At 37.9% G+C, this 14603-nt stretch overlaps 1 protein-coding gene across 5 annotated transcripts in view; it reads left to right on the top strand.

The window, feature by feature from the left end:
- The window catches only part of VEZT (vezatin, adherens junctions transmembrane protein), a 35452-nt gene that overhangs the window by 13844 nt on the left and 7005 nt on the right, over positions 1-14603 (top strand). For 4 of the 5 annotated variants that reach the window (XR_014160613.1, XM_081878236.1, XM_081878237.1 and 1 more), the window contains exons 3-11: positions 710-799; positions 2233-2408; positions 3953-4228; positions 6274-6423; positions 7573-7720; positions 8841-9172; positions 11421-11614; positions 12176-12276; positions 14049-14256. Coding sequence is in view for 4 of the 5 variants with exons in the window: in XM_081878236.1 (XP_081734362.1) it covers positions 710-799; positions 2233-2408; positions 3953-4228; positions 6274-6423; positions 7573-7720; positions 8841-9172; positions 11421-11614; positions 12176-12276; positions 14049-14256 (1675 nt within the window). In the remaining variant the exon portion in view is untranslated. The remainder of the gene's footprint in view (positions 1-709; positions 800-2232; positions 2409-3952; positions 4229-6273; positions 6424-7572; positions 7721-8840; positions 9173-11420; positions 11615-12175; positions 12277-14048; positions 14257-14603) is intronic. The other variant, XM_081878238.1, reaches the window with a different exon arrangement.

Below are 14603 nucleotides of genomic sequence, written 5' to 3'. Positions count from 1 at the left end.
ATGAACAGTGTGATAATGAAAGCAAAATCCTCTTTAATGAAAATACACTTGGCCAAAAAACAAAGTGAATATTCCAATTTTTTCTTCCCAAAGTAACTAACCATACATACAAATACTTATATAATAGAACCTTAATAGGCCAATTCATTAGGCAACTGTTGAAAACTTTTGTATCAAATCAAATCAAGTTTTGTATGAAAACTTTTGTATCAAATCTTTTGTTTTTTGTTGAAATGAATTGTATAGGATTTTTGTTGTAATGAATATTGTGATGATGTTTGCAGGAAAGCTGGAGATTCTCAATACGCATCTAACAAAGCATGCATTTATAGCTTGACTCTTGCTAAGGAGCAATTGTGTTCAAATAATTTATGCATTAAAAAAAAAAATAGTTCTTGCTGCCCTCAGTACATTTGTGTACACAGTTATTTCAACATGAAAGAGTTCCCCATCATATTCTCTATTCCTTGTCCTTTTTCGGTGCCTAAAGTGTCCTTTGCACTCTTAATTGTGATTTTGGTCAGAACATTATAAACATTGGTGTGCTGGTGTATTTGACTCTTGGTACAATGACCTGTGTTATTTGTAGGCTTAAGCTACTTAACAGACATCATCTTCACATATGACTAGACCAGTGGAATAAATGAAGGCAGTTTTTATGATAATTATTATATTTATTACTACTGTATTGATTTTTTTTTTTTAATAGAAAGACGTCCTATCAAACTTAGCTGAGAAATTTAAAAGCTGGCTTTCTTTTTTACCATATAAGAAAAAAGATGAACTACTTCACCAGTTGGTAAGCTGCAACTCTGCAATTTCCCCTCAGCAAGCCTTATTTAATTCCCATATAAATAAATAAATAAATTTCTTCTACTTTTTTTTCTTTTAGCTAAGCCAGTAGGTCACAGCTTGTTCTCTACATGACATAGCCAAGTATGGCAAAGTGTTTAATGTTCAAATCTGCTTAAAAGAGGAGGGGACCAAAGCTCAAGCTTTGCATATGTTCTGATGTTTTATGAATTATTGCTTAATCATTTCTTTAGCCTGGTAGAAGCACACACCTCTTTCTTCCAAAACCTGGTTAAAAATTACCTACTCTTGTTTTGTGATTTTGTTCACAAACTTTGTAATTTAAAAATGCTGTTTTCAGCCTTAGAGTGCTTTAACCAAGAGTTCTAGATATCCTTTAATTTGAGAATTGCTTTTGAAAGGTTCTGTCTCTGTTAGTGGCATCTGACTTGTATTGTTGTTCACCTGCATGGCCAAGTTTAATTTACAAATCCATCTAACTTCAGGGCTTATTGTTGACTGAAGTTATGTATATTATTACTATGTGCTTTGTATTTTACAGCATCTCAATTAATGGTTGTGTGTGTTCATTTCAGCAAACTATTCATATAGCAGAAGTGATCTTAGCAGTAATAAGCAGTCACATGACCATTATCGAGACTTTCCATAGAACTAAGAAGTCTTTGGCATGCTCCTCCTAGTTCCCATACCCTAATGGACAGGGTACAAATGCTGCTGTTGTTGATCTGACACAACCTGAAACTAAGCCAAAGCATGTGCAACTGAAACAACCATATATTGCTTTCCCATTAGCCTTGCCTCCACTTCTCTCTTCTGTTGTTTTCCATGTTGAATGTTAAGATCTTTGCGGCATCTGTTTTCTGTTCAGTAAAGAACCATGCAGACTTATGGTGCTATATTAGCAATAACAACAGCAACCACAGAATGCTTTACATCAGCGTTGGTGGCCCCCTTTTTGTTCTGAGGGCCACATTCCTCTTGGCACATCTTCCAGGGGCTGCAAGCCAATGATGGATATGGCCATCTCATAGACACGTTCTATCACAGGCACAAATTTCCTTCACCTCAACGGATGCATGCACATAAGCTGAGGAGGGAAAGTTATCATCCCGTCCAACCAAATGATCAATTGGATGACTGCGGAGGGATGGCTTGCTTCCTTATCAGGGGCACTGGGCTCTACCCACCTCAGCTCTGTGTCTAGTTGAATCCTGTCCCCTGCCTGCCTTTTGCTTCACTCTGCAACCAAAATCAGTGGGGTCTTAGGGGAGGCAGAAACATTTGCCTGGGTTGTGGTTCAGACTCCTAAAGTAGGAATTGGCCATCCTTGTTTTATATATTGCATAGTGATGGGGAGGGGGAATATTTTATTTGAGAAATGCTTGTGTATGTGAAAGTGCTGTTTTTTCTCAAATTAAGGATGTTGGTTTTCGCTCGGAGGCTCTCTGCACCATCCTGCAACAGGAAGTTCTGCTGCAGGAGGATGTTGAACTGATTGAGCTACTTGACCCCAGTATCCTGTCTGCAGGGCAGCCCAAGCAACAGGAACATGGACATCTTCCAACGCTACGCTCCCTAGCAACTCCTAATATTTGGTATTGCCTTGGGCTATCTGCATAGATTACAAGCTCTGTTGGAGGAAGTATCTTGCTCTTCACATATATAACCTCTTAGAGAACAGGAATTGTTTTTCTTTCTCTCTCTCTTTCTTTCTTTCTTTCTTTCTTTCTTTCTTTCTTTCTGGTTCTTATTATTCAACCTTCTATCTCATGGATTTAGAATTGACTTCCCCTTTGTGTATTCTTTGCTTTGCATTAATTTGTGCAGTGTACAGCAGGAGCATATTTTCTTAGGTGTGAAATTTTGAAGATGGTTAGCCACAAGTGTGCATGTGATATTCCCTTCTTAACAGTTTATTACCCTATCTCTTGCATTGATTTTTACAGCTCTGGCAATTGATAAGCCCATTTTCCTTAGTGAGCTTTCTATTTTGTGGGCCTGTTTTCTGGGCTACCTTAACATACTCTCCCCCACCCAACTCCCCGATATGTTTATTTGAGGCTAATGGAAAGAGTGTGCTGTTTCACACAAATTCAGGTTTCTTTGGATTTTGCATCATTTAATTAAAATCTTTTTTTCTCGTTTTGGGAGAGGCTCACTATACAAGCCTGGATGTAGAATATATACTGCATAAATATTATGTCTCTGGTTCATTTTAGGCAATTCTGTTGGTTCTTCTGATCCGTTCTTTAGATTACATGGGTTGCACACATAATAATGTTGTAATGACCAATGTTTCAAGAAGTAGCATTTGATAAGAGAATGCAAATTTGTCACAGTTTATAACATGCAAGAAGGGAACTAGACTTATTCATGGTGAATGTTTTAGTGTCCCTGCAGAGACTTGTATTTTGCAACAATTCTGCAAATGTGACAAAAACAAGCGAGAGAAGCTTTGGTGTTGAGCATATATGGTTTTAAGAAAAATAATGAGCAAGCCATTTGAAATGATGCCACAAAAAGGTCTTCCATATTCTGCTTTAAAGGAAACCAAGCGTGCACTTTTGGACTGTAATGGGCAGATTAAATGAATCAGAAACTTGAAAAACAAAACTGTCAATAGATCAGCATTTGGTTCACTGAAGAAATATGTCCCCCTTCTGCTGTCCTACTATATTGGTATTAGCAGGGTAATTTTTGAAAAAAGGTTTTAAAAGAAATCAAGGACATACATTTCACACAAAATAATACCTAAATTAGAAATAACATGAATTCCTGCTCTTACTGCTACTACCATTTGTTTTTAAGGCAGAGAGAGCTACTGTTACCCAGTCACAGCTATAATAAGATACTGGGCTTCTTGATTAACTTATATTGACAGCTTTTACTTATGTTTCAGGGGAGCAAAAATACTTTCTTAAAGACACTTTAAAACATAAAGATCCATCTCCAGAAAATTGAGTTAGGACTCTGTATAGTTCCATACCTATTGATATCATGGTTTCCTTCATATGACAATCATACTTTTCATTGCTGTTCTTTATTTTTAATGAAAGCTGGGCAACACCTGGCATGCCCAGAATCTGGGCAAGCTGCAAAAAAGCAAGATGTGGCTTATACTGGCTATTTTGTTTTGCAGGGATATCTCATTACTATTTGCCTTCATCAGCACGCTGATTATTCTTCCTTCTTCATGGAATGGATCTCTTGGATTGGTGGGGGGAGTAGGCTTGTTGGTTTACATGTGCATACGAGGTTTGGACACACTGAACACAGCCAAGCTGCAAATGTCTCTAAGAAAATGCCAACTCCAGCTAGAAGATATGGTGACTAATTGTCGAGCCTTCACTAACCTTGTGAGAAAATCTCTGCGGCTCATTCAAGAAACTGAAGTCATTTCCAGAGGATTTACTCTGTGAGTCTGATTTTTAGGTTGTTTTATTAATTGGTTCAATCATCCCTGTTTAACCAGGAGTGAATAAACTTTTCCTTTAAAATGTCTAAATCTAAGATGTTTCACTTATTCACACAACATATTTGTCATGAAGCTTGAGTCGCTGGTACCCAAATCAAGCTGATTCGTGAAAAGGAGATAACAAGGGCATGAATGGGAATGAAGTGGGTTTTGATATGTTTGGTGCAATTTTTCGGCAACCTCCGCATTAAGCATTTCAGTAAAAAGTACCTGCAAAAGACACACACATTTAAAAGCTTCACAGCTGTTTGGTTGTGTTCTTCCTGGTAGTCTGATTAAAAGAAAAAGGTCAATTAACTCATAAGAAACAACTTTTTGTGCTTGGGAGTTGAAGGAAGCCAAATCTACATGCAAAACAAACATTAGATGTGTGTCTCGCCTAAAAAAACCCTCAATCCTGATGAAGCAGCTTTTAACTTTTTCCAACTGCCTGCTACAAACTTTCCTCAAGAGATTCATTCCTAAATTTTCATATGCTTTGGTTGCAAATATACCAAATTTGAAAAGTGCACACTTCTTTTTGGGACCAATTTTCACTTCACAAATATTAAAATGTTTCATATTTAAGATTCATTTGTATTAAGATTTTATTTGGATTTTGCATTATTCAAAACCATATTTTGTTACAATTTATTTTTCTCCTGAATGACATGTAATTTGCTTAAGAATAGTTTTAGAGGGATGTTTTAAACATGTAGAATATTATACAGGTTATGGAAAGCCCTCTTCCACCCCCATAACACTTCGGAACCTTTAAATGCAACATAATTTAACATCATGTGTTTAGGGGATTATTTTTTTCCAATTCTGCTTTTAGATGAATGGCTACACTGAGTTATAAGAGTCAAAATTCTTCTAGATGTATATTGGCTTCAAAGATTACTTCTAACATACTTCATAAAGAACAAGAAACAGCAATACTATCCAGAGTTTGTTGCTTAAACATTCTCATGTGTACATAATATTTTAATCTCTATTTACAGAGCATATGCTTCTAATACTAGATCTGCTGTGTAGTTTGCAAATGCAAGCAGCTACATGTAAAACTAAAAGTGTAGCCATCTTACACTAAGCGAAGTTCCCAAATGCAGAGAATTAGTCTGAATTGAGCTTTACTGACAAAAAAAGAGATTGTCTTGTGGAATGTTTAGGCATGTGGTAAGACAATCCAAGCTTATTCTTGGCAAGGTAGCATACAATTAAGAATAGTTAATATTATAGTTAAAACGGTACTTCAAAAGAGCTAAGTGTTAGCTGCAGTCTGATCAAACCCTGAGGCAAAATACTTATATTTTATTTTTGCAAATGGACCGTGTGAAGAAAATAGTCTAGTTCTCCAGCTTCAAAAAAAAATAAAAAGTTAGTGGCTAGGATCCAGCTCAGAGAGAGCATTAGCAAAAGGCACTTCCATTTCTGAATCTCTCATTTCATCAATTGCCTCATGATCTGCAGGAGCAGTTTTTCAGGGTATGGAGCAAGGAAGCCTCTTAATGAAGCAGCTGCAATGGGTAGCTGCCACATGCTCACTATTAAGGATTTGGAAGACCACATAAACCTGTGGCTCATGCCATTTGTCACTTAGCTTCTTCAGTCTGAAAGCCTGGCAGAAGTATATTTCCTTATAAAAACATGAAATTCGTGCCTGCAGATCATATAGGATTCTGAAGACTGGGAAAGACAGATAGGAATTTTTGCATATAAAGACAGAAGCGATCCTAAAGGTCATGATATTTGTTTATGTAAATGTGCTGTCTTTCTCTTCACTTTTAAAGCGGGATTAAAGTTTGAATGACTTTATACATCACTACTAGCTACGTGTGGGCTTCTTTAATTTGTATAATAATGAAATAATCATTCAATTTCTTGATATGCATGAAGGTATATTACATAAAATGAAAACATGTAAGATGATAATACTGATTTATTTTGTATTTTTATCATTACTTAGGACATCTGTACAGTTGTATCACATTTTACTTTTCAAGTTTGCTTGACAGGGTCAGTGCTGCTTGCCCATATAATAAAGCCGGACAGCATCCTTGTCAGCATCTCATTGGTCTTCGGAAAGCAGTTTATCGGTCAGTACGAGCCAACTTCAGAGCGTCAAGGCTTGCTACCTTGTATATGCTGAAACAATATCCTTTTTTTGAAATAGGACATACTGGAAAGGGCTAAATAGATGTAATGCAGAATTAATGATTGCTAGACCTCTTTTTATGTTTATGTTCATTTTGTCTCAAGAACTTAACACAACTTTGTGTTTCTTGTCCATGGCCTTAATATCCTACATATTCACTAACTCCATTGTTTGGTTTTCTTCATAACAATTTTTTCAACCTACCATGCAGCACACACATCACTTTATGTTTGCAAGAACCCTGGCTAAGTTAAGGACTGACCCACTTCGTTGGCTGAGTGGAGATTTGAATCTGGTTTCCTTGGTGTCAGTCCAGCACTCTAACCCTGTGATGGGGACCCTCAGGCCCAGCAGCCAAAGGCAATCTTTCAGGACTCCCTGCCTGGCTTTCATGACTTTCACCAGGCCACATTCCTCACTTGTGCTACTTTGCACTCTCCTTGAATATTTTTGCCTGGCTTGAACATTCTGATAATGCTTCTTCCTTTCCTGGATAAAGAATAGAGAGGAGTGTGTGTGTGTCAACTAGCCTACTGTACAGAGATAAAATTTTATGTACATGGCTCAACTGCAATTCCTCCTCCTGTCTTTGGAGTAGAGGTCATAGAATTGCAGCACTGGAAGGGACCACAAGGATAATCTAGTCCAGCCCCCGTAATGCAGGAATCTTTTGCCCAGCATGGCGTGCAAACCCACAGCCCTAGGATTAAGAGTCTCATGCTCCACCGACTGCACTGTTTAGCCATATGTTGCAGTGTGGGGCAATGGATTGCCCCTCTTTGAATATTGTATGTGGTATTGATTAGTGTTCTTTTTAATGTGGATAAATTTTGGCATTCAATAAAGATGGATTAACACTTGAGATGAATCCTGTCAGTTTCAATTTTGTTAACAGTTTTTTGTTCATGATTTGTTGCTAAATAGGAAAAAAAACCAATCAAATCACTTGTGGTTTTTTTGTGAACAAACATGTCTTTATTCTGAAGCTTGTTAGAACTGGAGAAATAGCTGTTTCTTATTTATACATAAGAGCACTTTATAGAATCTTTAACTTGTTTGAAAAGCTTGTGGTCTCTTTTTTACCTGATGTTTGCCCAAGTTGCATGTCATACAAAAGCTTCTTTAACTGCCTTAACACTAACTAAACTTACCCATTGAATTCTGAGAGCGACAATGTGACAAACTACATCTGTGTGGTGCCTTTCAAAGAACTGGGCCTTGGACTCAGTGAAGAGCAGGTGTCTGAGGAAGAAGCACACAATCTCACAGATGGCTTCAGCCTGCCAGCACTAAAGGTAATCCAGCCTTCAGGTTTAACATTAGCCTATTTTGTAACTACTTTCCACTTGTAGCAATTAAGCAAGAAAACCTGACTGAGCCTGTTAACTAACTTTAAAAAACCCACCCAGGCCAAGGCTCAAGTCAGCTGCCTGGAATATATTAAGTTAACTTACATCTTTGGGCTGGACTCGTTTGTTACCTTTCGTAAGCTTTAGTTGTGGACTCTTGAAAGGATATTTAATTATCAGAATAAATTGCTATAGCATAGAAAATTGGGAAATCGCTGATTTACATATTTTTATACTTTTTAATATAATTGTTTAAAAAGAGGGCACTGGATGAGTTCCAGCAGTTATAGGCCATTGAGGTGGATCAAAAGAGTCAGATAACCAATCTCTCTGTGTCTCTGTCTCTCTCTTAGAGGTTTTAAAGAAATACAGTAGTTTTTTGGAAGTCAAACGGAATCCGTTCCGGAATGTTCGAAAACCAAATTGCAGCTTTTGATTGGCTGTAGGAAGCTCCTACAGCCAATCAGAAGCCGCAGAAACACATTGGATGTTTGAGTTCCAAAGAACATTCACAAACCGGAACAATCACTTCCGGGTTTGCTGTGTTTGGGAGCCAAAACATCCAAGTTCCAGGGTGTTCGGTATCCAAGGTACGACTGTAGCTCTTACATAACTGAATAAGTCATTCATTTAAAACATTTCTGCTCTGCCTGACTACACCCCAAGGTGGTCTCTGTGGCAGCACTCGCTTTGTGCAATGTCCTCCCCTTACAGGTGCCAACTTGGTCTTTTAGCAACTTAGTTAAAGCCTACTTGTTGGCTAGAGGTTTTAAGTGACTTATTGTGTGTCCTATCCAGTTGATTTTAGCTACCTTAAATTCTATTTGTAGTCTTTTTTATATTGTTTTAGTTTTGTTGTTGTTCTTTATCTGCAATGTATATTTTCTTGTACCCTGCCCCGATATTAATATTCATGTATGGTGCATTGTAAACCTTAAAAAAAAAAGTTTTAGTGGTTTGGTAATCATATTATTGTTGAATTGCTTAAAATGTATGAAAAAGGAAAAACAAAATGTTATTGTTTTCTGTAACAATTAGGGTTATAGTCACTTTTCTGTATTTGTAGGTTTTATTTCAACTTTGGGTTGGACAAAGTTCTGAATTCTTCAGGCGGCTAATTCTTCTGCTGTCCCCCTCCAATGCATCTATCAAGACTCTGATCAGGCCAGAACATTTGCCACTTTCGACCTTTACTGATGTGACTCAGGGTCTTCATCATGCACATGCTGCCTGTTTAGAAGAGCTTAAACGGAGCTATGAATTTTATCGGTACTTCGAAACACACCATCAATCTGGTTTGGAACGTTCAGTCAAAAACGAACAAAAGTCAAGAGAACTAAATCGTCTCCACACAGCAGTACGCAGCCTACAACTCCATCTGAAGGCCTTGCTTAATGAGTAAGCTGTTCTCTGGGAGTGATTTGTCACTACACACAGGTCCGCTGTCAGAATGCTTATTATCTGAAATCTCAGTTCTCTGAACACAAAGAAGTACAGTGGTACCTCGGGTTACATACGCTTCAGGTTACATACGCTTCGGGTTATAGACTTCACTAACCCAGAAATAGTACCTCGGGTTAACAACTTTGCTTCAGGATGAGAACAGAAATTGTGCTCTGGCGGTGTGGCAGCAGCAGGAGGCCCCATTAGCTAAAGTGATGCTTCAGGTTAAGAACAGTTTCAGGTTAAGAACGGACCTCCGGAACGAATTAAGTACTTAACCCGAGGTACCACTGTATACCCAAACCTTGCTACACAAACGGCTGATTTAGATATCGGAACAGCCAGAGTTTGCCCACTTCCTTACTTCTTTCTGTTTTGCTGATTAGCTGCAGCCATTTAGGGCAGAAACCATTGAGGGAGACAGATCAGGGAACAGAAGAGATCAGGCAAATCAGTTTTTCCTTTGTTTGACTTTTGCTGATCGGCCGCAGCAGTTTTGGGCAGAAAGCATGGAGGGAGAACCCATGGATTAGAAATGTTCCCATAGAAAATAATGGAAATCATCAGCTTGTTATGCAACTGCTCTCTAATGAACGATTGCCTGGGAATGCATTGTCTTCCGATACCAGTACCTGTAGTTTAATTCCAGTTGTAGTTCAAGTTTTTTAGAAAAGAAAGTAATATGTAATGTTGCAATCGGAAACTACTGATAAGATTTATTGAGGCAGATATTGCTGTATCTTCTTTGCCTTGTTATTCTAGCTCTTATTTAATCAAACAATCTAATTTACGTTCAGTAAAGAGGTGTGTTGTACTAGCTGTACACAACTACATGTGTAATTATATACAATACTATTAAAACATTGAGTGTTTATTAAAAGGGCTGATATTTGGAACTGGCTATATGAGAACTGCAGATTGTTGAATAATACATACAAAAAGCAAGAGACCACAACCTAACAGAGTTTTATGTTCGCTGAAGCCCATCTATTTTAATATGTTTTCATGAAAATCAGTGGACTTAACTGTGAGCAAGTGTGCATTAATGACTTATTTGTTTTACTGAGATTACCACTAAAGGAAATGATTGTACTGTACTGATAATTTTTTAATGAGAGGGAACAGAAAACTGATTCCATTTTGGTACTATGTCTACTTGTTATTTAGGCTAGGGTTAAACTAAAAAAGAAAACATGGATGTGTGTTCTTAAACAATACCACCTTTGCTGATATGTGTCCGTCTATTCATATTAATCCTTCAGATGTGCTGTTTGAAGCAGAAAGGTTTAATAGTTCCCTAATAATCTCTTCATTCACTTGCCAAAGGTTTACAATGTAAACTTATGCATAGGTAAAGGTAAAGGGACCCTGACCAGTCGTGGCCGACTCTGGGGTTGTGGCACTCATCTCGCTTTATTCGCCAAGGGAGCCGGTGTACAGCTTCCAGGTCATGTGGCCAGCATGACTAAGCTGCTTCTGGCAAACCAGAGCAGTGCACGGAAACGCCGTTTACTTCCCGCTGGAGCGGTACCTATTTATCTACTTGCACTTTGATGTGCTTTCAAACTGGTAGGTTGGCAGGAGCAGGGACCGAGGAACGGGAGCTCACCCCGTCGCGGGGATTTGAACCGCCAACCTTGTGATTGACAAGTCCTAGGCTCTGTGGTTTAACCCACAGCGCCACCTACGTCCCTATGCATGTCTACATAGAACTAATTCTCACTGAGTTTAGTGGGACTTACTCCAGGATTCAGGATCCAGGATCTTTCTGAATGTCTTTTTAGATGGAGATGCAGGGAATTGAACGCAGGACCTTCTACATGAAAAGTGTATGTTTTATAACATCTCTTCACAAGTGAAGTTGTTCTTATGAATTTATGGATTTCTCTCTAGCCTTCATTAGAACATAGCTGCTAGACACTGTGCAATGGTTGTGGTCTTTTACTGCTGTTTCAAAGGCTTGGATTACTTGTCTAAAACTAAGTTCACCCTTTAAGCCCTGACCATTTGCTTCTGGCACCTTGATATCATACATATGGGCTCTGCCTACATAGGTAGAACTGATAGACTGTAAGAATAAAAAAGGAGGATATAAAATCTGGAGACTTATAACTGCAGTCACATCAACTCACTGCCCACAGCAGGTCCATAAAATATTTGATTTGTGTACTAATTAAATGGTTTGTTGTTGTTTTTTGTCCAGAGTAATAATTCTTGAGGATGAACTTGAGAAGTTTATTAGTTCCAAGGAAAGCCAAGAACTAACTCTGGAGGCCTACCAAGTTGTAGAAACAAAACTAAGACTTGTTCAACCACACATGCAAGCAAGCAACAGCTGCTGGGAAGAGGCCATTTCTCAGGTGGAAAAAATGGTTCAAAGAAATCCAGAGAAAAAAGGTAAATTGTATTCGCAAAAGCATTGAGAAATTCCAGTCACAGTAAAATAAAATCTTCAGTAGGCAGGCAGTCATATATGCGGTTAAATAGTAATTCCAGTATTGCAATAGCAAAATCCCTGGGTTTGTAAGTAGGTTTTTAAAATGCATCAGAAAGGTAATGTGGATTGCGCATCCCTTTCTGATTTACATAAGTAAATACATAAAGGCTACATGAACTCAGACTTTGGGCGTAAATCTGGGAAGAGATTGTATCTTGATTGTTCATAGCAGTAGATCTGAGCTTGCCATAAATTCATGGGATCCACTGTGTACTTTCAGCTGTGATTCATGATTCCTAAAAATATCAACTGATGTCCTTAAGTTGTTGTTTATTTTTAAAATAAAAAGTAATTAAAACTTAGGACAGTGTCTACCTGCTAATGGATTCTTGAAGCCCTTTGGGGCAGATTTAGGTAGGGAAGGGGAAATTGGCTGACAAGAGTCCAATGGGTTGACATTCAAAAAAACAAAAACCCAATTCTGCTGACTCCTTTCTCTGCTGCTTCTCTACTAACTCCAGGCAATCCTGAACCATCATGTGAGAACAAGCATTGCACCATGGTACCTTTGCTGCAACCATCTGTGCATATAGAGGATAAAGACCCAATCCCTGAAGAACAGGTACAAATATTATAGTCTGCAGAGTCTAGAAACGATAATCTATAGGTTTATGTTTTGAAATCTCTTCATTATTTATTTAACAGAATTTCTATACCACTTACTAGAATAGAACAAAACAGTGGTATATAATACCGCTTATCAAAGATTATCTTAAGAATCTGTCAAATAAGGCCTTTCTGAATAGATCTGAAATTATGTGGAATAAGTGATATTTTTGATAGATGCTATAGTACTTGCATTGTACCACATGGCAGAGCTCCCAGTCTAATTTAACTCCCTCTTACATAATACAATTGATAGAACTACAAAATATGTCTAACTTGGGCTACAGTCCTATACTGAAATAAGTCCCACTGCTCTGAATGAATCTTTTGAGTAATTAATAATAATAATAATAATAATAATAATAATAATATTTATACCCCGCCCATCTGGCTGGGTTTCCCCAGCCACTCTGGGCGGCTTCCAACATAATATTAAAATACAATAGTCTCATAAACATTAAAAGCTTCCCTAAACAGGGCTGCCTTCAGATGTAGGCTACATTGGATTGAATTGTTGATCAAATTCAGGGTTGAAGCAAAGACTTCCATTTAAAAATAAATAAACCACTGTGCTAAAGTTATAAGTAGATGGAGAATAAATGACATGTCACATCATTTAAAACTAATGCAAGTAAAGACCTTTTTTATGTTGACATATTCTAAGCCTTTTTGAGAAAACTATTTGAAAAATGTTCTCAACCCTGTTTCTTCACTTTCCTGTGAAGTGTTTCCGGAGGACTGAGGTCCTTTGAAAAATGGTCCTAGAAAGAGTTTAGCATGGGACAGCCTGTAAAGGGAACCTTCAGTGTACAGTGAGCTGAAGCAGGATAATACATATACGTACATCTTGGAGGACAGTACTGTATGCTTTTTACAATTATATAATATAAAGACAACTGAAGGATCAGTTTTGTCAACCACTGGTTAGAATTGACTGAAAATTCACAAAATCTGTCAATATGTATATTTTATTTGCTGATTGAGGGAAGTATAATAGTGTTCTGCAGTTGTATCAGCATACTTTATTCAACAGATAAAGTCCTCTGCTTATGTATTTACTTACTCTGGAAAAACCTAATAAAAATATACATTTAGAATGTGCCAAAAATTCGCTTCTCATCTTGAACATGATGAAAATGGTTGTCAGTTGCATCTTGTCACTTGCTATCTTTATTTGCTGCAATGTTTGTGCTGGCAAAGAAAATTTCTGCTGCTGTTATATAGGATAAGAGTTTAGTGCTAGGTATATAGCAGGAATGAAAAACCTATAGCCTTCACATCAACCTGTATCAGCATGACCAGTGAACAGGAATGATGGGAGCTGTAGTCCAATAACTAATGGCAGGCCACTGATTTCTCCAACCTTGGCATTTTCTTAACATGTGACACCTTGGATGTAAGGCTATGATACTAGCGGTGAAGCATCATTTTAAATATACAAAGTGTTTAAGAAAGTGGGTTACTATTGTCAGCTGAACATTTCAGCCACCCTAGAGAATCTGTTGACAGCCTTTGTGTGTCTGAACTATATAAACCTGAAATACCATAACTGACCTTAATTAACATTCTTTTAAATACTGGTAGAGTTATTTCAGAATTCCCTTTGGCCTATAAACCATACTTGGGATCCAAATCTTGTAGTTAATTAAATGGTTAGGTACCATCACTGTCTTGCAGTATTTGAGTAATTTTTAGATGCAACAAGATGTTTGTTAACTTTTTCCTCAGGAACTTGAAGCATATGTTGATGATGCAGATATAGACAGCGAGTATAAAAGAGATGACTTTTATTACTTTTCCCTGGAAGACAGAGAGAGGCAAAAACGTGAGAGAGAGGAATCCAAGAGAGTGCTGCAGGAATTAAAATCTGTGCTGGGATTTAAAGCTTCAGAGGCAGAAAGACAAAAGTGGAAGCAACTCCTGTTTAGTGATCATGGTAAGTGTTACTTTTGTTGTTAATTTAAGGAAATCTGTATGCAACTCTCTTTTCTGAATTGGTTTAGCTTTTGATGATCAGGAGTACAGTGGATGCTCGGATTGCAAACATGATCCATGCGGGATGCACGTTTGCAACCCGCAGCATTCGCAACCCGCGTCTGCGTACGCGCGGGTTGCGATTCTGTGCTTCTGCGCATGCGCGACTGCCGAAACCCAGAAGTAACCCCTTCCGGTACTTCCGGGTTTCGGCAGTCTGCAGCCCGAAAAAACTCAACCTGAAGCGGCTGTAACCCGAGGTATGACTGTAATACCTTACAGCTCCCAAGGTCCTAAAGTACTATACAT

This window comes from Podarcis erhardii (genome assembly GCF_964252035.2).
Source record: "Podarcis erhardii genome assembly, chromosome: 10".
Taxonomy (NCBI): domain Eukaryota; kingdom Metazoa; phylum Chordata; class Lepidosauria; order Squamata; family Lacertidae; genus Podarcis; species Podarcis erhardii.
Note: the sequence above shows the minus strand (reverse complement) of the source record. Positions and strands in the feature narration are given on the sequence as shown.